The sequence below is a fragment of the Sparus aurata genome, chromosome 7, assembly GCF_900880675.1.
Source record: "Sparus aurata chromosome 7, fSpaAur1.1, whole genome shotgun sequence".
Lineage (NCBI taxonomy): Eukaryota > Metazoa > Chordata > Actinopteri > Spariformes > Sparidae > Sparus > Sparus aurata.
The window spans coordinates 27,599,986-27,623,073 of NC_044193.1; the positions used below are offsets into that span (position 1 = coordinate 27,599,986).

General features: G+C 41.7%; 1 protein-coding gene across 2 annotated transcripts in view; it reads left to right on the forward strand.

The window, feature by feature from the left end:
• The window catches only part of LOC115585838 (MICOS complex subunit mic25a-like), an 84,472-nt gene that overhangs the window by 57,695 nt on the left and 3,689 nt on the right, over positions 1 to 23,088 (forward strand). For both annotated transcript variants that reach the window (XM_030424494.1, XM_030424496.1), the window contains one exon: positions 1,872 to 2,007. In XM_030424494.1, coding sequence (XP_030280354.1) covers positions 1,872 to 2,007 — 136 coding nt within the window. The remainder of the gene's footprint in view (positions 1 to 1,871; positions 2,008 to 23,088) is intronic.

Below are 23,088 nucleotides of genomic sequence, written 5' to 3' on the forward strand. Positions count from 1 at the left end.
AGCCTGTCATAGTTAACAATCACACAGATAGACAGGCAAAGACCAATTATAATACAGCCCACATATCAAATTAAGCACGGCTGATTCAATCTCTCAAAGCACACTTTTCTGCTGTATTTGATCAGAATGATCCTACCCACTCAATTAAATGTTACTTAGCACTAATTGCATGATTTGTGATGAAGCACGTTCCATACTCACCATGTTAAACAGGTTGCAGTGGGTGAGGCTGTTAATTGTTTTTCATCTTTGTCTTGCCTCATTTCATCAAACCTCTTATTTCTCACGAATTATTTTTTTCTTCCTTTATTTAACCAGTTTTTTTTCTTTGTTCTGCTTTGGCTAAGACACACACAAAGTTAGCTGTTCAACTTCTGAATATTCATTTCAGTGGCAGTTGTACTATTGTACTACTGTCGGTATTTCTATGTGTGGACAAGAGACTTATATTTCTAAAATAAACTACTCACAATGTGTTAGGGATATGGGTGCATACAGTATATGCGTGTGCATGGATATGAAATAAAAGTCATATAACGTGTGGCATTTTTCTAGGGGACCGAAAATACTCTCAAAACGCAACATTGAAATTAAAATTGAAAAGTTCAACTCAATTCAAGTAAAAATTAGGTAGTGTCCTTAAAACTAAATAGGAAACTTAAATCTACTCTACTTTACTCCAGTGCTGAGAGGGTACCTGATAATGTTAATGAGGGAAAAGGAGTTGTGGAGGTGTGCAACCATCACCAGCAGCTCTTCATACAACAGCTGCTTCTTGTTCATTACTCCCAAAGACTGCATTGAACTACGTCCTGGAATATATAAAACTGATCCGATGTCAACAAATGCTAAACTCGCTGAACACTTTGCATTTCCTGTGACTAGACTACTTCAATATAAAACTCAACTCTTGCTCCACCATGAAAAGCTTTTAATGTGAGGCTGCAGTCGTAGAAAATGTTTAGTTTTCATTAGGTGTAAATTGATAAGGTGCTCTACAGAGGATGAGTGTCTTTCCTTGTAAAAAGCCTAGTGCACCGATAACACCTGTGTTGTGAGGAGCTTATTAGTTGGTCAGAAAAGTTTGTCCACGCGGCACCCCTATCAGATCTTTGACAGTTCTTTACAAATGTCCTAAATGTGTACTGACATGATTTTTGTTTTTGTAGAAATAGATAAGTCAGCAACACATTTTCAGGCCACTTGGGGACAGCCACAACAGGTTTGGAATTTATATAAGCTGACAGTTGCATATTTACACATCCAGCAGTTCAACTGGAGTTACGTGTGTGGCCACCTGATGAATTTCAGTCCAATATTCCCCCTTTCTTGTGACTTTCACATCTAAGTATGCGATCCAGTGGTTCATAAAAAAACATAGATTATAGCTGCTTAAATAGACTTATTTTTAAAGCCATTTTTTTCACATTCAGAATCCACTGCAAGGATATTTTTAAGCTCAAGCATATCTCAAGGCTAAACGTAAATATCGATTGTGCTATGTATTGTTATAGATGTGGATATTGACTGGTAGAAAGAAGCAGCCTCGGCTAAAGTGCCGCGCTTATAGAACTGCTGCTCCTTCCTTCCTTCGTTAAGGGTTTTTATTGATTTAAAGATGTGTTACAACCAATAGAAAATCCTCAAGAAACAGAAGCCAAAGTGATATGTGAAACTTTGATCGACAGTAGATTGAGTATCGGTGGATTTGACACATCTGGTCCAGTATTCATGTTTTTGATGTTGAAGCCCTGCAGCTGTTCAGTTTCATCAATATTTTCAAGTGACTCCAGTTTTTCAGTCCACAATACTTGTCAGGCCTCAATTGAATAATTCCATCTGTCTTATATCTCTTTGTCTGTCTTTTGCAGGTCTCGCAATACAGAGCCAGTGTGTTCCGGCCTGCAGTCTCAGATCTTATCCTGTTACAAGGGGAACAGCGACCAGACCCTAAGGTGTTCAGACCTGGCCAAAGAATACATGCGATGTATCGATGCTGCAAAGAAGGTGAGAGCTTCTTTTCAAAAAAGCTAGGATTGATAGGTTGTGGAAAATCAAGGAAGATTCAAAAGGTTAATATTTCAGGAACAAAAGCATCATAATACACATATTTTGATAATAATAATTTCATACTTACACGCGTGGCCCGTGAAAGAGCAAGGATTTGGGGGAAGCTTGTGACATAACAATCCAGTGTGAGTGGAGGCTTTTGAAGTTTCCCTTGGAGAGATATGTTGTTATTTTCAGAGCAGCTCCCTGTCTGATGTAAAAGAAAGAAATTCATTCTTTTTCATGTTCTCAAGATGATTCTGGGGTAGTTAAAGGACCCGAAAAAATCAGATTGATAGGATTTTGAGTGCTGTCACTTTAGCTTCTTGCAGAGAAAAAAAAATCTTGTCATTAGATGCAGCTTTCAGAGTGAATGTCTGATGTAAAAGTGCGAAATCCAAGTTCCCCAGCGCTCCCAAACTTGTTTTCCTACCAATAACACCTTTTCAAAGGCAGACAACGTTTGGGTTGCTATGAAATAAGTCTTCGGTGGCAGTTCAGCTTGTCACTGCAGCCCTCACGATTACAGGTTCTAATTTTAGGGAGTTTACAGGCACAAAATCATTTAAAGTAAGTGAGGAAACGAGAAAAGCAGGTTGTCATCGGGAAACAAGCAGTAAAACTGAACATTTTCTGAATATATCAGTACACTTAAAATGTATTTACCTGCTCAAAATAAAAAACAAAGAATTCCTAAAAGTGGAACATTTGATACCAAGTGTCGTCCAATCAGAGACAGCAATAATGTCTGCAGTTCCGTCACTTAAATTCGAGGAAAGCATAACATTTCTTGCACTGTTGACTGTAAATAGGATTATATAATCTCAAAGCCTGTTTAGAGGCTTCTATTCCTGTTTATTTGCATCAGACATTTGCATTACTGATGATAGCCATGTTTCTGGTGTTATTTTGGCTATGAGGTGAGGTTGGAAATCAAGAGTATTTCCCTGGTGTTGAACCTCAGGAAAAAGTGCAACACAGTGACGTGAGGCTGACAATTTCAAATAAGACCCAAATATAAATTACTCTGTTTTTACATTAAGCTTTGTGAGTTTGTGGAAACTGATTCATACCGACAAATACTGGCAAACATGGAGCCCAAATACTGACAAAGGGCAAAAAAAGTGACAAAATATGGTTGAATCTGTCAATAAGTAATAAAGTTAAGTCACTAAAAAGTATTCTGAAAAGATTCGTGAAGCTTTTTATCTTTTAATGCTTTGAGTTGTCTGTCCCATTCTTGTGAACGCGGTATCTCAGAAACTCAATGCGGTCATTTTCGTACAATATTGTGAACAAAAATCCTCAATGAGTCAAACTGATAAGAGTTTGTTGGCCAGAGGTTAAGGTCACTGTCACCATTGTTAGCCATACCTTAAGAATTCAACTGATAATTCCAATAAACCTTGACCTACAAATGTCTAATGGGATAAAATGATGAAGTTATGACATTTGATATCCAAAAGGTCGGAGGTTAAATTCACTGTCACATCATTATATTCTGCACAAAATGATCCGGCCATTATTCAACACCACAGTTCAGGAGCAGCAGCTGACTCTAACGCTGATGCGCAAAGGCATACAACCGCAATGCAGTAATTCTAGTTGCTTTTCATTTCACCTCCAGTCCATTCGTAAGATAAATCGAAACTTTATTTTATACTCTGTCTAAGCGGATAGCTCATTTCACTTCCCAAACTCTTGCAAAGAAATGTTAAAATATTAAAACGTTTTGTAAAAGTTTTTGCAACATATTTGCGGTAAAGAAAAAAAAAACCCATCTGATTGGAAGTAAAAGGAATGTAATTCACTTTTACATTTTGTTTAACGCTCAATTTTAAGGATTTAAGAATCAGTATTTTTTGTTCATGTATTCATGTATAGTTTTGACTTGTCTGATAATCTTTTGTTTTTATTGTCAGTTAAGGGGCGCTGTAGATGAAGCAGCCAACCCCATGCAATTTTACTAAGATGACTGTGTTTTCATGCACTTCTCTGAGGAATTGTAAATGTAGTTTCTGTAGTTTTGCCTTCGTTTTTCCCATCCGTGCCCGTCTGTGTCTCCGAGCAGTCGAGTCAGGTCATAAACTATGTATCCACTCAGTCAGGAGATCTTGCCTCTTGCTCTTTGTCGCTTTTTTCCTCGCGTGCGCGCGTGTTTCATCGTATGTGAAAACTAGTTAAGAACCACTGCTTAGACATGCTCTCAGTAAAACCTAGCCTTTGTACTTTATTTCCAGCCTTCGCCAATTCTCAACTGGATCCACAGCTGTATTATTCAAAAGCAAAGACAAGTTCTCCTCGAGTCTGTGCATCGCTGCGGCAGTTTTAAGTTACAAATTCACAGAAAGTTAGAGGGAAAATGTGAGGGGAGGAGGGGGAGGAGGGGTGGGGTGTGGGGGAGGGTGGAGGACAGAATAGTGGAAGCTTGCCCTTCCAAAGTTTGTACAGTAGAGGCATTTGAAGGTGTAGCTGCTCATCATGCACCCAGACAACGTATTTCTCTGCCTCATGCTGCTCTCTGCTCACATCTCCTCTGCGTTGCTCAGGGGCACTGAGGCTTCCCCTGGCATACAGTAATACAGCATGTGATAATCAGCTCACTGAAACTTGATTCCTCTGCTCTTGTACTGATGTTGTGTGTGTGTGTGTGTGTGTGTGTGTGTGTGTGTGTGTAGCTGCCTGTACGTGTGTGCACTTTCAATAGCATCTTGTATCCGTCTGGCATGAAACCCGTGCAGACAAAAACACACTTTTATACACAGATGGTGTAGCTATGTTTGTGTTCTTGAAATTCCACACTTGCGAGATCCAAATGTCCCAACAAAGATCGGCGTTGTGCGTGTGTTTGCGCGCACGCGTGTGTGTGTGTGTTTGTGTGTGCCTGCGCGCATTTGAAAGCTTCTTCCTCATTTTAGCTGGTTTGAGATAACAAGGAGTGAAGTGAAGACTCTTTGAAGACTGTCTTTAAAAGAGCACGGCAGTTCATACACAATATGTGTGTGCGTGCGCATGTCTGTGTGTGTGTGTGTGCGTGTGTGTGTGTGGTGCGTGAATGGCTTGCTACATCGCAGTCTGCTTTAACTTACACATCAAGGTCTCGCCTCTTGATTAGCCCCTGAGGCCTCTCCCCGACTTTCACCCTGTCAATTTGAAAGTTTATAAAGTTCTTCCTCCATTTTGTGTCTTTAAAAGCTGTCACTGTTAGTTTAGTTATCGCTGATAACTTTTTTTTTTTTTTTTCCTCTCCTCCTGTGGAGCAGATGCGTAGGCTGAAAGCGCACTCAATGTACTGACACACCGTGGATAAAAACAAACAAAAAACCACCGCAGCTCATCATGTTGAACTTGTATTTTAAAACGCATTTAATGTTTCACATGGGTCTAGTAATATGTGACTGATGCTAATTAAAACTAAGAACTATTTGTATGTTTTCTGGGTCGGATAAGCCAGCAGACTTAATTTAATTTAAATAACAATACAATAAACATAATTAATGGATTTTCACATTGCGTCGGCCTTGAAATACTATGGTCAACTTTGACATAGAAAATCACTGAGTGTATAATTATATAAATTATTTGAACAGTAATTAATCAGTCATTGAGATGTTTTAATTACAGAAACATTGACAAACTACCTGTAACTAAGGCTATGTTCAGAAGGCAGGCCAATCTGATTTGTTTCTAAAATCGGGTCTGATAGGAGTGTCTGCACTTTCATTTGCAAGTGGTCAGATTGGATTTTTGGGTCCAGACATCAACAACATATCTGCGTGGGTGGCTATGCTAACACCATAGGCATCAGGTACTCCTCACACAGCTGACATACATGAATTATCGTAGATTGTTCAGTGAGCTAAATAGCGTAGCATGTGCTTGTGACTGAACTCAGCTCACGACTTTTGAAGCCACACGCCTTTGGGAAAATGTTGAAGCTGCGCATTCATGGTAATACCAGTCAAACATCCTTCCCCTCTCTTCTCTCTAATACGCATTAATTCACTGCAGCTTAAGAAAAGTCGGTGTGCCGTTAGCCTGGGTATTTGTTTTCATCTTCCTTCTAAGCAGTTCATCAGTGATGCCTCCTGTTGAATGAAAGTCACAATCCTTTCATTTTTGGCGTGGCCCGCTTATTCAGTTAATCGCAGTTAAGAATGACGGGATGTGAGAAAGACAGAAGGGAGACAGACAACGGCTTTAAACTCCTGAGCTTTCAGACGGCTGAAAGAAGACGGAATTTGTTCCAGTTCTTGTTTTGTCTTGCACGACTCCCAGAAGCAACTGTGATGTGTTTTGATCAGTGTCACAGCGGGTCAGTGGACAGGCCTGCGTATCACAGACGTCTTCCTGCTGGCTTACGCTACCATCTTTATGTGTGCGTGTGCACATGCGTGTGTGTCTGATGGCAAATGAGGGGAGGATCCCACAGAGCCCGCAGAGACGGAGCAGACAACCTCGAGTCATTATCCCTCAGGGAGGCTGAGCCTGACGTGGGCACTGCTACATGTACCACACTGTCCAGACACTCGGTGGGATTCTCGAGTCATTTATCTGCACTCTCGGATGAAAATACATGCACAACACACACACACACACACATGCACACGCTGTCTGTACTCCTGGTGGGATTCCGAAGTCATTTAGCGCCAATCTCAGAGAGAGCCTGGCTCCGATGCTGATCAATGTCGGGAAGCTTGGCTCTCAATGGAGAGAGGAGATAAAGAGAACACAGACTGAAAATTGAGGGACAGTGTGAGGTACAAAAGAGATTTTGAGAAGTGGAGATTATGAAAATCCTAGCATGAAAATCTACATGACGGACCAACATAAATGGCGAAAATACCAGAATGGAGTGGGAAAAAAAAGAGCAGGTGAAGGATAAAGATGGAGTTAAAATGGGAAAAGAGATGTAGCAAAACAGGAAGAGGGCTGTTGGAGCAGCATGTCAATCATAGACGCATGTGGAGCTACAACGAGGTCGGGATCTGGCCGGCTGCATGTAGAGACCCCTGAAACTTTAAATGCCGTGATTTTCCCCTTCAGCAAGGCCGACAACTGAGGCGCACACACACACTCACACGTATGTGTCCGGAGCCCTGCTGTGGAGCACAGACATAGCTGGCTTTTGGTCTAATACCCAGGGAGTTCCTCCTAAAGTTAAAAGCTGCCTGTCAGACTGGAGAAAGAGCGTGGAACAGAGGTGGAATCAGAGAGTACGACGAAAAACCGAAAGCAAAAAAGTTTAGAGAGTGCTGAGAAGCAGCAGAGTGATTCAGAGAGAGATTTGGAAATACTGTCTCTGTGCACCTGGACATTTTCCTCTGTCTTGAAACATGTCGACAGTCTTACCATGCCCTTGTTTTCCTTGTCATGCTATATTGTTTGGTTGTCATGATTTGGGTTTAGAAATACACAAACACTGTATACGGTAATTTAATACGTGGGTTGATCGCTCCAATCATTCCTACTGTCTTCTTTTTAGTGCTTAATTCTGTATTTGTTTCTGTTGACTGTGGACAGAACATTTCTATAGGTACCAAACCCTTTATACTTGTATGGCACCAAACAAATTGCCTCGTTACTATCCAGTATCAAAAAAATGTCGTGTCATTAAATACCACATTTCCAAACCTAAGGAGATAATCTCATCAGCATCGATCAGCCAGTAAGCATGCAACTTGCTTGTTGTGCCAAGATTTAATTGTTCTGGTGATTGGCTGTATTGAGGCATGAATGAAAAAGACTAGGTTACGCCTTGTAACAAAGTGTTGTTCAGGAACCAGGATCGAGGTGAAGGTATTGGTATTAGGGCCAACTTTGAAATCGTTTTTAACGATACCCAGCCTTAGTTGTTCCCTAACTTCGCTGCTTCAGAAAATCACTTGAGGTATTGACTTATTGACACAGGTATTGACTTAACCAGATATTCTGCTTTGCGCAGCTCATAGGACGTTTATACTAGAGACTTCCGTCGGTCGAGGCGGTTAACTTCCAGTGTGGCCCGTGGCTAACTTAAATGGGGAAAAAATGATTAAATCAAGTGGGTCTTATTTTCCAACTATTATCAGACAGAATATTTAAAAAATATTAATAATTTCCCAGCTGTGACAGGATGTATCGACCATTTTAAAGCTCCTTCTTTCACCATGTAAGCTTATGGAAAAAAGTCTTTTTGGGCCTCCTGTGCATCACGTTATGTTGCAATTACACGGCTTGGACACTATTTCAGTTTGGCTTCAAAGTCTGGTGCTCTCTCTGGGGGCTTGGCTCTAATGCTGAATACCTAGCAAAGTCTGCTGAACTACTTTTAAACCAGACGCTGGCACCACGTCATCCACTGCCATCCGGTGTGGACAACACTTGGGCTCTAGCTGCTGTCAGCAGTAAGGCAGAAAGATGCCGGGTTGTGTGCCAGGATTTGAGTATTGAGCTATGAATTTTTAGTTATGTGAGTATGTGAAAGTCTGATGTTGAGTTTCCTGTGGGGGGGCTGCTGTGGATTGGACTGCAGTCAGTCTGGGTCTAGTAACTGGGTAAAACAGTTATTGATTGTCATAGGTGAGGCACATTGCAGAAAGAAATATCAAGAATAATGTGTGAAAATAAACACCACACTACATCACAGAGACCAATAACTCTTTCAACATATGTCATGTGAGAATGTATATAAATGAGAATGAATAATCATTCTACATTCTACATGGGCCTACAATCAATCACACATACATGTATTTCTATCTTTCTGATCAATTATAATGAAGTTAGATTATCGCACTTTTGCTATTTAGTGTTCTTGCTTAGCCGTCCAAGTTGAACTCCTCAGTTCCTGGCAGCCGAGGCAGGGTGTGTAGGAGTGGGCGGACTTGCTGATGAGATGTCAGATTGTCAGACATTGTCCAAAATTACCCAGTGCTTTAAGATTGACTGTCCCTCTCCTGCGCGAGGGGCATTAATTTGCTCTTTAAATCCCCCTTTCTTGTGCTAAGCTTATAATTTAGCTCGTTGGACCATTCAGCTGTTGACAGTCATGCCATCCAGGACAAAAGGCAGGTACAGTGGTGGGTGGGAGGCTTGACTGATGACATGTCATGTCTGCCGTCCATCACGAAACACTTTACACATTAATAAGTACTGACTTAAGACGGAGCTTTTCACAGGGTGGCAGGTTTTTTTTGCATATTTGCTCACATTTTAAAATCAACCAACTTGATGTTCTCTAAGGTAGCATTGTGTAACCATCAGCAGGTATTTATGAGGAGAGCGGAAAGGGGGGGACCATTTAATTTGACTGTTTCTTTGAAACATTTACCATTGTTGTATCGTAAGGCAGAAAACAGTCATACATATATATGTACTGCACTGCATTATACTGCAATATGTTGGCAGTGTTCTGTTCCTCTCATTCATGAAGCTGGGCAGTAGTTAATGCAAGGGAGCCTCTCGTGCTCCCACAGAGGGATGGTATGGCATTTTTAGGAACACTGTTGTGATTTAAAATGGACCCGGCTCCATCGTGCAGGAGCCTGTGTGCTGTTTCTGAGGCATGCTTAGTGTGCATGTGTGATTCCCCGTGGATAGCAGAGCAGAAGATAAGAGGAAAGAGAAAATAGTTTCATCAAGTTTTGATAAGTCCATTCTCAAAAAAAAAAGAAGAAGAACAAGAAAAAACCCTATTGACAATACTGATATGCTGATAATAAATCTGTATCTGTTGCCAATCTGAATGCACACTGACTTTCGCGGAGCCAGTGAATCACAGCGGTATAAAACCTGATATTGATTCCTTTTTTTCTTTTACCTTCAGGTTTATTGTTGATTGAAAAGGAGTCATGCCGGTAGAAAGATCACAGCAGCTCAGCTACTCTGCTGGCAGATAACAATATAGACAAACAAACTGAATAAAAATACACAGGGAAGGCTGAAGACAAAGAATCGTGCTGACGGGGAAAAAAAAGAAACACGCTTTAAATTTACAGAGATCTGCAGACTGTTGGATGGGGGTGGTAGATGTGAAAAGCCAATGAGAAGTAAGCAGAAGGACCTTCAGAAACACAGGACGGACAAAGAAAACTGGGAAAGAAGGAGAGGAGAGTGCTAAAGAGTGACAAGAAAAAAAGAAAAAAACAATTAGGTCTAAAGTGAAGGCTGAGATTAAATGTTGACAGGAAGAAGCAGAAAATCACTTTCAGTGAAACAAATAATGGATCAGACTTCCTCTAAGGGCAGTACGAAAGAGCGAGAGGTTGGAAAAAGGCGCGATGAAGCCTGCGATGAGCACTGATGGAAAGACATTACAAGAATAAAAACGGAGAAATGAATAAGGGGGAAAAAAGACAAGAAAAATCTTGAAAAAGTAGTCAGGGAAGGAAAAAGAACTGTAGTTTTGAAACACCGTGGTGAACACTGAGAAATTGAAGAAAGCCAAGGGAGAAAAGCGTGTGGTGCGCAGAAGCGAGGAGAAAATGATGGAGAGGAGGAGGTGTACAGCCAAAAAGAACGGAGGCAGACGAGGGATGATGGGAGATGGGGTAGGAGAAAAAAGGAGGAGAAAGACTCGGACAGATAGGGGGCGCGGAGAGAGAGAGAGGGAGAGAGGGAGCAGGAGTTAAAAGACGGCTGGATACTGCGAGGAGATAAGTGGTTATGGAGGAAGAGTTGGGGATGGACAGAGGATGAAAAGATGCAGAGAGCGAAAAAGAGATGGCAGGCCCCTCGGCAGTCAACATTAATGAAGAAGAATGAGGGGCCTTTGCTGCTTTCTGGACCTGCTACTGACCACACACACACACACACACCCACACACACACACACACACACACACACACACACAGAAAGTTTCACACAAACTTTCACTTAAGTATGTACTCCTCAGTTTTTGACACATAAATTTATGAAGCGAACAAGTAGTCAAACTCCACTTTCACCCCGTCGCTATGCGTGAATAAATATTACAAAGTGTCTCGCAGCTTTTTTCAAACTAGGCCTAATTAAGGAACGGAGTCTACTTCAATTTTATATTTGTTCTCAGAGAAAACGTCTCCGATTAAAAACTGAGGCACCGGAGTTACACACAGAGCTTCTAAATAAATGTAGGTTGCTTTAATTGGGGCTAAAGTCGTGCGGCGTCTTCATATCCTCCTTCAAAGCATGGAACTTTTCTACAAAGTCGATGCACCATGGAGCAGATAGCACTTTTTTTTTTAATCCTTTGACATTCTGTTTGTGACTGTACGCTTCTGATAACGCGATTCCCTGCCCATTGTAGGAAGCAGGAATAAAAACCTAGAGGTAAAAAAAAAAAAGAAACATTAAATCTAAAAATAAATCTTAACAAATTGTTCAGAATTACTTTTTCTTTTTTTATAAAGGCATTGGATAGATTTGAAAAGGTGGCATTCATTTGGAGCACATTTTCGTCAGATTCTTGTTTCCCCTCTGCTCTCAGTGGAAGGTCTGTTTGTGCCTCATTAGCTGTGACTGCCTACAGACACGGGGGGGGAAAAAAAAGACGGTTTTTAGGACTTTTTTTTTTTCTCCCCAGCTCACAGTGTTGAGCAAAATTTGATCAAGAGTCACCACAACACAGTGGTGGCATGTGTGGTGCAGTGATGAAGGTCTTTTGACCAAAGGGTTTTTTTGGTTTTTTTTTATTCCGGAAGTAGAAGAACACCCATGAACATGTTTATCATTCATTATGTTGCTTGTGTTTATTTATGTGGTCATGTGAGCCAAAAAAATAAAAGCCATAGTGAATTATTTTTTAGAACAATCTGCGGCTGCAAAAGTAATTGGAAATTGTTTACATGACCATTTCTAAGTGCAACTCCCACCAGAAATGTGGCATTTGTTGCCCGTTTGCATCATACAGGCAGAGGACGTAGTCAGAGTATGGTGGATGATCACAATATTTCTGCTTTAATAGGACTTTGATGGCCACAGGACAGTGGCATATCCTGACATGCTGCCAGTGTGGGGGCTAACTTCGAGAATTAGCGACGTAGGGCTGTCGCTTTTTCATTCATCAAAGCATCCCCCACACAGCCTCATAACTATAGTTGTGGTAATTGTCATATATTTCTTGTTATTTTAATTTATTTAATTTTTTTCCATATGGCTTCTCAACACATTGACCAGTTTGCTAATTTACACTTCCACTGCTTTATTTGCACCAATATGACCAGGAGAGCTATTGGAATTAATTCCAGGATTAGAATATAATTCAAGGAGTGTCAAATTAAAAGGTTAAAGTTGTATTTTATAATCATTCTTGTACAACAAGGTTGCAGAACAAAATTTGAGTTGAAGTTCATTTTGGAGTGGAGGGCGAAATAATTTCTGCTCACAGCCTGAGAAAAGAAGCTGCTCCGTAGCCCCGTTTAATGGCTGCGGATTCTCCAGATGGCAGCAGGGTGAACTGACTGTGGCTGGGGTGGGTGTCGTCTTTTAGTATCCTTTGGGCTTTATGGAAATCTCACCTCACTGATACCACTGATGTGAGATAGATGGGTACAGATGATCTTCTGGGTGGTTTTAATCACCCACTGTAGAGCCTTCCTGTCCTCCACCATCTTCTTCCTCAAATCAAAAATCAGCTCCTTGGTTTTGCAGATGTTGAGCAGCAGATTTTCCTCTGGGCAACGTGCTGTAAGATTGTTGAGTTCCTCCTGATATGAACTCTCACTGTTGTTTTCAATGGGCCAATGATGAAGGTGTTGTCCCCATACTTCACAATGGACTTTTCTCGATGTCTGGAAGTGCAGTCATGGTGTACAGTGTGAACAGAAGGGGACTGAGCACAAAGCACTTGGGGGCTCCGGTGTTGAGAACTAAAGAAGAGGAGCTGTGACTGCCAATCCATAATCTCTAAGGTACTCTTGAAAGGAAGTCCAATATCCAGTTGTAGAATGGGGTACTCAAGCCGGGAATGTTAAGTTTTCCAGTTAGCTCCATGGGTGAAACTGTCCGGAGAGCGTTCATGGTGGTCATTGCTTTGGTTGGTTTGTTTTAGGCATGAAGAATTAGAGATCGTCAGTGATAGACAAAAAACAGACATGTCTGGGAACATTCAAATGCTTTGCTTGACAGTGTCAGTGAAAACAAATTCAAAGCAAACTGTAAAATATGTCCGCGCATTTTTTCTGTGGCGCATGGTGGCCCAGGAGATTAACACTGCCCCAGTGTCAGGACCACCAAGAACCAAAAAGCAGTCTCACAATTCTTCATGTCCCAAGCATCTCCTGAGGCAGATACAGTCGGCTTTTGAATCCCTTCTATGGTAGCTCATTGTGTTCTATTCTGCTTATATAAAATATCTGGCTTATTTACCAGCAATTAAATTATTCACATCACATACAAGGGACTGATATCCTGGTGGAATTTCAGTGCCTGAGGTGAGCATGACCTCACGTGGACTGGCCTCAATTGCTATGTGATGCATGAACATTGATTGGTTTAGATATGAATCAATATAAATATATTGATAAATACACAATTATTATGTTAATAGGTAATGCTTTATCAATCTGGAAAATTGCATAATTCAGTACAGTATGAGTTAACAGTATAGAACGTGACAAACAGATAGTCCCCCTTGCTAAACAACACGTCAGGCCAGAAAGTGGGATCACCAACAAAATGCCACATTTTATAGAAATACAGATGAATCAGCTGCTAGATTTATAGACTGCATACAACAATCCCTTTGTACATTTGGTTTATCATTAGATATGAGCATATAGTGCAGACAATACTAATGTGAATATGGAATCCACAACTCTGACTTCACCAACCTGAAGGAAAAGCAAAAATGTCTTCTGCAAGGGAACTGCCATACCCATCTAATGCACAACACAGTGAAGAAGGCTCTCGATCAGCACACTGCAGATGGGGAAAACGTGCTGAGGATCTATGGCTTCTTCTGCTCATCTGCCACACGAAGAGAATCCCTCAAAGACTTTTGCCAATTTTGTGATGTGGAGTTCCGGGAGATTCTCCGACATGTCACAACATGGTGGCTCTCCCTCAATCCATCACTCAGCTAACGCAAACCTGGACTGCTCTCCGGTCTTACTTCATAAGCCTGAGGGATGAGTCTCCCTGACAGATCAGAGCTTTGTTAAAGCTCAGTGAAGACTCAGCTGAGGAAGATGTTGATGATGTGGAGGTGTACCTCCTGTTCTGGAACAATATCCTTCTCCTCTTTGATGAAGTTGTGAGTTAGCTGGAGCATGAATCAACAGCAGTGTTGGGAATAACGGCGTTAGAATAAACGGCGTTACTAACGGCGTTACTTTTTTTCAGTAACGGGTAATCTAACTAATTACTATTTCCATCGTTACAACGGCGTTACCGTTACCGACTATTAAATGTGGCGCGTTACAGACTGAAGCTGATCATTGAAGCTGTTGTCATCCGACTTGGCTCTCAGCCACTGGAGCTGCAGAGCTGGTTTTTTATTCCTCCGGTGAGGGAGGAGGGAGGGGCGAGACAACCGCTAACAGCTTCACAAAAACTTGACACAGACTGAACTGAACGCAGTGATAGGCAGGTATGTTGTTGAGAACTTGCTCCCGTTATCAACAGTTGACTCAGACTCCTTCAGAGCACTCACTGGCAAAATATCAGGGAGAGCAGGTGCCGGTCCGCCATGCAGAAATACATTTTCTAAATACATTATGTAGATGCCGAGTATGCTAAAATGACTGCCGAGCTCAAAAGGAGGAAGAAATAAAAGTAACGCAATAGTTACTTTTCCTGGTAACTAATAACTTTTATAGTGTAGAGTAATTCCGTTACTAACTCAGTTACTTTTTGGGAGAAGTAACTAGTAACTATAACTAATTACTTTTTAAAAGTAACGTGCCCAACACTGATCAACAGCCTGTGTTGAGTTATATTCCATAATGGAGGCAAAAACTCACACACTGAAGAGAAGACCAGTTCTATGGCTACTTGCTGCAGCGTCTCCTGCCTGATGCAAATAAGGCAAGGGCAGATTTCATTGCATTTCTCAACACAACAATTTCACACATAGAGAAATGGTTCGACTTTTCGGACAACAACTGGCTCTTCTCCCTGTGACCTCTCTCTATCTGCACCATGGTATGCCTCCCTTTAGTGATATTAAGAAGAGAAGACCACTGATAAGCTCAACCTCATTGATACAGTTAACATGGGTGAACTATATGATGAATGCACCACTGCAAATACCATTCTGAAGGAGCTCAGAGAGGATGAATGGAAGAGAGGCTCCCTTTCAAGTAGCTGACCTGCCCAACATATTGGCCATCATCAGCCACATCCTGAGAATCCCGGCATCCACCAGATATGTGGGAAGGATCTTTTCCAGAATGGCCAACAAATGGAGTGATAGCAGGAACAGGTGGATCTCATGAGCAGTGAGCTCCTGATCGCTCTCAACTTTGAGCTTTAAATGTTATGTACATTTCATTGTTACATTACTGTAAGTTGATAACTTAAAAGTTATCTATATAGATATGATTCTAAAAACATTGTTAATAAAGCACTTCAAACTTTAAGAATGAATCTTAATACTTTATTAAAACAATGTTTAAAATTATGACTCTGCCCTTGGGGCCAGTGGTGGTCGGGACCATGCAGAGCGGCACGACCTAACAGCAACCCTAACTGTGCTGTGTGTGTGTGTGTGTGTTTACAGCTCACACTCAGATCTTAAAACTTTCCAGGACCTTCAGTTTTTCTGATATTTTCCTCCTGATGGTCTCTCTAGTTTTGTTCCTTTCCGGTCTGTACATTTATGAGTTAAAGTTGTAGAGCCTTTCTAACGGCAAAACAGTTTAAGATTGATTGCATGCCCAATTTGGGGCAGTTGCCATAAAAAGCTTGCTCAGGTGATGCAGCAGTGTGTGAGCGCTCAGGATGGCAGTCAGAGCGGTGATGATTTATTTCAAGCATGGCTGATTTTACAAGCTGAATTTGTACAAGTGTTGACTCAGAAACATAATGAAGGCTGCTGTTGGCCGCGGGGAGTTTAGTGCAAGAAAAAGCTAAATGAGAGAAAGTGGAAAGCAAGGTGCTCAGGATGTAATTGCGTTCATTACAGTAATGCAAGCGTTTCTTTTCATTTTTAATTGGTAGGGGGGGGGGGGGGGGGTTGAGGCATATGTTCGACAAATCCAGTGGATCCCATCAAAAAGACCATGTGGATGAAAGTGAAGGGTGTTCTCTTTTTTTAACAGCAGATTTCTCAGACAGCGTGGTCCGGAGACATTATGTTTTCAGGTTGTCCGCACATCTGTCATGCTGTGTGGGGTCGAGGTGAAGTCTGAACAAATGAGTCTTGAGTCTTTTGTGGAAGATGGCGAGTGACTATGCTGTCCTGACATTGGTCGGAGGTTCGGTCCACAGCTGAGGTGCCAGAACAGAGAAGAGACGCGACTTCGCTGAGCGAGCTTTGTTTGCTCTCAGCGATGGCGTACCAGCCGGCCAGCTGATATAGTGGAGCAAAGTGCGCGTGCTGGGGCGTGTGGTCTGACCATTGTTTGGAGGTAGATGGGTGCAGTTCCGTTAACAGCCTTGAAGGCCAGCACCATCGTCTTGAATTGCATGCAAGGCCGCAAGAGGAAGCGAGTGGGCCTCACATAGAAGAATTTGGATAGATTGAAAACAAGGCGCACTGCAGCGTTCTGGATACGCAGTAACGTTTAGTCGCAGAGGCTGGGAGTCCAGCCCTATTCCACCACTACTCAACAATTCATATGATAAATATGACAAAATCTAATATCCAATAGGATAAAAATGACCAAGTTATGACATTTAAAATCCAAAAGATTAACTTCATATCTTAATATTCTGTAAAAACTATTTCTGGCCATTATTCTGCGGCATAGCTCAGGAACCCCAACTTGACCTGCGTGTGGAGGCATATACCTGCGAGGTGTTCATTCAGGTTTAACTCAGTCATCATGTTTATGTGTTTTTTGACTGAGTGTTTCCTTCATTGCTGTTCTTGTCATTGAATGACTTTGACAGCCACAATTTCATTTTTACTGTAGTCATGGTTTCTGGCTCATTGAAAAGCAGCCAGGGACAAGAGGACAGAGTTCAGACGAAAAGAGAGAGTTGAGGACAAGATCCACTGCAGATTTACCTTGAAACTAAAAGCACTGTGTGTGATGCATCTCTTAAAGTTTGTTTTTTGTATTTTCTACTTGTCAAATATTTCCATACAAATACGTTTAATTCTTGAGTAGGCATTGCTCTCTTTAAAATGACACATTTCAATGCTTATTGAAGTGCCCATAATGAAGGAGGTTTATTCTATGGTTACGTACATTTCACGTCCTTACATCAGCGCCGAGGGTTTTGTAAAAAAGTTTGTGTCAGTTGTTTTATCTGATTGTTCCTCAGTTTGTTTTTGCTGTAGCGTCTTTTTTTTATCTATCTTTAATGAATCCTCCTTCATCTGTCAATTTTGTTTTTGCGCCTCTGCTTTCTTTAAACCAACAGCTTTCATCTAGCTTCTACGTCTGTCTGCAAATCTTTTTTCTCCTTCTCTGTGTCGACTCCACTCTCTTTGTCTCTCTTGTTTTATTCTGTCTTCTCCTATCTGTTTCTGTCTCTCTAAACCCCTTCTCTTCTCTTTCCCAGCCACCTCGTTCATTTCTCTCTCCCTGCTCCGCAGTTGACTTATTGATTTCATTTTCATACTGTTGGCAGTTGTTCCCGCCGTCATAAACCATGAGCGTTGCCTCCTTTCAAGCCGGCATTGATCATTGTACAGCCGATCACAACCAATCACCACCGAGCATCATTATCTGCTCTCGCTCTTTCTCTTTTGTTGTTCGTCTTGTCTTGTATTGTGTGCTGTATGGGTTATATTTTTTAATCTAGCGATTCAGCACTCCGGTGAAATAACAACCCTGTACATTTATGTATTTAGATGGAGAATTCTCTTTTCTTCGCCTTTTTTTCTCCTCAGCCTCATGTTGTGAAAAATAGCCCACTCAGAAGCCGAGGGCTTTCAAAGAAAACTGCATCACAGAACTCCGATAAGAAATATTTAGAACCTTACTCTTCCTGTTGCAAAAAAAATCTAGCCTTCACTGTCCATGTATGTGTCTGTGTCTGTGAGCCGACTTTGACAATGACTGTGCACATCTCCCCCGCTCTTAGTCACCGTTGTATTACACACAGAAGTTTCTCTTACTTTCTCTTTGAGAGACATAACACTTCCTGAGTTTCTATCAGCCACCTCTTTTTCTGTCCCCATTCTTCCTTTTCTCTCCCTCCCCCTCCCATATTTTCCTTTCCCCTGTCTTTTGTTGCACTGCGGTGTTCGATCGAACAGCACATCAAGCCAAATCTAGAGCCACTGTTTCCTCTTTCATCCGCCTCGTGGCCCCTGGTGGCCCTCAGACGCCTCAAAGCTTTCAAACGAGTTGCGAGTCGGGGGTGTGGAGACATGGTGGGAGGGGGTAGAGTTGAGGGTACTCACAATTGCCTCCTGAGGGAGGCATTTTCACCAGCTTTTGTGCCCCTCGCTCACTGTACCCTGACCTTTCTGACAGCCGCAGCGCCTGTCGGCTCGCGCCACCAGACCCCCTACTCACTCCGTTTTTCTGCGTTCTCTGATGGGGGTCCCAATAATAATACAACACAGCCCTCTATTGTGTTCCATTGAAAGCCACCACGGCTGCATAAGCAATCGACACTTTTTTTTCTGTCTGGGAGCATTTCACACCACTATTCTGGTCAGCATTGTATCGCCACCCACCCCCCCATCTCACGCACACTTAGCAAGAGGTTTTGTGGAACCAAGACCACCAGCTGGGATAAGAGAGGACGGCAGCAGGGCTTTTAGGTGGGTTTTTCGCTGGCTTTTGTTGCCGCGAAGCAGCCGCAACATTATCGGAACAGTCCACTTTGTACCAGCCTCTCCTTTGTGTCCCGTTGTCACTCAATCCATCTGTCTCCCCACCTCCTCTCACTCTTTATGAGTTGAGGCCTGCCTCTGCTTTGTGATTGCGCTCCAATTCACACCCTGTTCTCCCAAAAGATCGATTGTTTTTTGTTTTTTTTTCCTTCTCTGGCCTTTTTGTAAATAAATAAATACCATTGTGTTATTGTTTGCTCCCAGAGCTGTGTTGACAAGTTACTTTCATGTGAAACTTTGAAATTGGGTTTTTATAGTTTGGCTCCAGTAATTTACAATTGTTTGTCTAGCAAATCTTTCCAAGGCAGCTGCGTATTTGCATTGTACGAAAAAGTTATAAGTGTTTAACTTGTCATTCGTGGTGTTTTAATCAGTAAAGTTTAACATCGTCATCTGCATCATTGGTCAATGCAATTGAAAGTGTTGCCTTACAATTAGCCTGAGGGTAGTATCAGCTATATCTGTTTACTACATCTGTGTACTTTGCCTCCCCTCCACTGCTGTACAGTGTATTTAGTGGCCAGAGGCTAAAGTTACACTCCCATTCAGTGCTTGAAGCACTAAGATAAAGTTCTGTCTATGAAAACTTTTGCCAAGACGAGTGAACTTCTCTGTAATAAAACACGAGTTGGAGTCTACAGCCATGGTAGCAGCTCTTTTAGGCTGAACATAGGTACAGAGGTGGTTTGAGCTAAATGCTAATGTCAGCGCGAACAGCGAAAACGTTGCAAGCAAACTCTGCACACTGACTAACCTACATTGGTTTTCGCAACATTTTGTTGCTGGACCATCAACAAAATGTTAGCGTGCTAACTGACGTGCCTATATTCAGCAGGTATAATCCACACCATGTACAGGATTAATATTTGCCAATTTCACCAATGGGTGGCACTTTGCCGACACATCAGCTGGGATCTACTCAAGCCCGCAACCCCGCCCTCTGAAAGGGTAAGCGGTTATAGATAATGATGGAGTGGATGGATGTTGACCATCTAAATTCATTGTGTTGGCATGCTACTTGGTTTTAGAGTATTTAGTCACAATCCAAAATATTAGGGTAATTTAAATGTTCCACAATAGAAGGACCACCAGGGTAATGTAGATACTTTATATCTGTACCAAATCAGAAGGCAATCAATTCTAATGGTGTTTAGATGTTTTTTACTATCTTTATATTTGACTAAAAACCACATGGTGGTGCCAGATGCAGGCAAGAGTCAAGTAGTAACTAATGTCATAAGGAAGAAATCTGCTGATCTAAGAGTTGTTACTGTGGTCATAAATATCGGCCAAACTTGTCACGATGTTTGGGAGGTGGGATTTCTGTTGCCATTTTTTTTTTTTTTTTTTTTTCGTTGTCTCGATGTAGTGTAGTATTATTTTTGGGCTTTGGTAAAGGAAGGTGAAGTTCATAAGCTTCTGGTATACTCCATTAATAGTGCTTGTCAGATGGTTGAATAGCTTTGAAATCCTCCTCCCACATTCTTCAAATGGCTGATAAGGTGCAGCTGTGTCTGACTTTCTTGGTTACTCAACCTTTTGTGGAACTTCTAATCTGTACACTCCAGTGAAACACGAGGAAATGCCACGACAGGTTGTAAAAAGGTAAAAACTGTACCATGTTCTACCTTGCCTACACAGGACAAGTCAAAATAACACATGTGTTTAACATTATACATCCAGCAATTTGATCACAGGCAGAATTTGGACTGATATCATGGGGACATATATATATAATCTTTTTGACTTAAAAAAAGCGGTGTGGTGGCCTTTTAAACAATTTAACGTTGTCTGTATAGCCCAGATTGATTGATTGATTGATTGATTGATTGATTGATTGACTGATACATAAATCTTGTGGTTCATTACTCATCGCTGTTTGTCCTGATCAACTTTTTTTCTTTTTTTTGCAATAGACCAATCGTTTATCAAGTAAAAATTCTCATCATGTGGCCGACCTCTCAAATGTGAGGATCTGCTTCTTTCCTCTGTTTCATATCATTGTGAATTGAAGATCTCTGGGCTTTGGACTAACTGATTACATTAAAAAAATAATGAACTGATTAATTGATAATGAAAATATTCATTAGCTGCCCTCCTGGTTCCTGCATTTTTTATTGAAGTGGAAGACGCTGATTATCTAGGTATCCTGAAATGAACTTTGGTAGTGGAGAAAATCTTTGCGGTACGTGTACTCCTCCACGTTCCCTTCTATCTCCATCCCCCGTGCCTCAGCGGTGGAGTGGTCAGGCCTATCAACCACAGAGCCTGAGTCTATCAGCTGGGAGCCCCAATTGCCTGCCAGTCATCAGATAAAATGGATTTCCAATTGAGTCAAGGCTCCCAGGCTAGGTCAGGCAGAATGGAGAACAGGCGGACTTCTGTTGCTCCTCTGCCTCTCCTGACTTTCTGTTAGTTATTTGTTTTTCTCTTTCGATCTCCTACTGTGCTCGGCCCCTGTCCCTCCTCTCCTCTCTTCACGCCCGCGCTCTCTGTCTCTCTGATGTGCTGGCCGGAGCCACACGAAATGAATATAGGCTCGTTGTAAAGGTTCAGATACCAATGCGCTACCTGGGAGGCAGTGTGTCGTAACCCCGGCACTATCTTCTTAGTCCGTGATTACTCCAACTCACCGTGGATCTTCAGTTAGATCCACAGCTGGGAAATCCATTAGTTTGTTAGTGGGTGAGTTGTGAAGTGTTACCAGTTTTTGATAAGACAGTAGAAGTTCACAGATGCCATTTTCAGAACCTGTCAGAATACTTTATCCTTCAAGTTATTCATCAAGCAACAATTCTCCACAGGTTTCTCAAAGGTGGGGATATGCTCTTTTCCTCTGTTTTTATCATTGTAAGGTCAGTATCTTTGGGATGTGGCGTTATTGGTTAATTGAAAAAATAATGAACAGATACATTAATGATTCATTTGTCATTAGCTGGCCTCCTAGTTCCGGTAGTTCTGATAGAACGAAGCTGCTGTTATTTGCATTTCCTAAGCTTAGCTTAGCTTCCTCAGCACAGCTAGCCAGCTAAATTCGTTTCAAGCATGAAAGACCGAACACAATAAAGTTATGGAAATTTGGTGCTGAGACAGAGACCATTTCAAACCTTGCGCGAAGACGTGTGTCGGACACTTGCTCAGCAGGGATGTGAGAGTTGATCTGACTCCCATTTCTGGTGATGGGAGCCAGAGTTGGAGGCTGCTGTCAGAGCCACAGTGGGAGACCCAAACCCCCAGGAAGAGCGCCAGGCTTTGAAGCCAACCTGCGTGTTGGCCAAACCATATACTTTCAATGTCATGTGGTTCACAGGGACACAAAATGCTTTTTCCCATAATCTTGAATTGATAAGAAGCGGCTGTGTAACGGTGGGTAAATGTTTTTTTTTTAGGCATCACAAACCCCCGCTTCTTTGTTGTAGAACATTGTTGACCAAAAACTGTTGATAACACATTGATGTGCATTACCAGGAGTAGAGCTGAAGATAGTCCCCAACAAGTAAGCATTTTTGTTTGGCATTGTCTTAAAAAGAATACAGGGCCCTGCTCCACTGGAAAATTACCTTTAAAAGGATGCAATGTGTTGATTAACTTTTAAAGATTTACTTCTTCATGAGGCACCAAAGTGCTTCGAGCTGGGTGCAGCAGATAAGGAAGAGTAGTCATGAGGTATTGAAAAGTGTACTAACACTAGCAACGCAAAAATATACATACACCAGACTTGGACCAAACAAATTATTTGACGAGTGCAAACACAATTGTACCACTGCATCACGTGCCATGGTGGAGTTACATTGCTACAGGTTGAAAACAATCTCAATTTTGTTGCTATTCTGGAGTTCCATCGTATCACAACATTTTCAAAAGCGGGTGAATATTGTCCAGTTGTCATGGAGAATCGTCGCTAATTAAAATGTTCCCGACCGCTTTAGAGACTTTTTTTACCCCCTTGATGGCTTAAAAGCTGAGGTTCAAAGTTAATTATTGACCTAGGTAATAACATATTATCACATCTTGCCGCAAAGACCATTTTCATAGCAGGTATGTTTTTTTTAAAGTGAAGGTTTACTTTGTGTGTAATTATAGACTACCAGTGATAAACATAAAAAAAAAATCTGAACTCT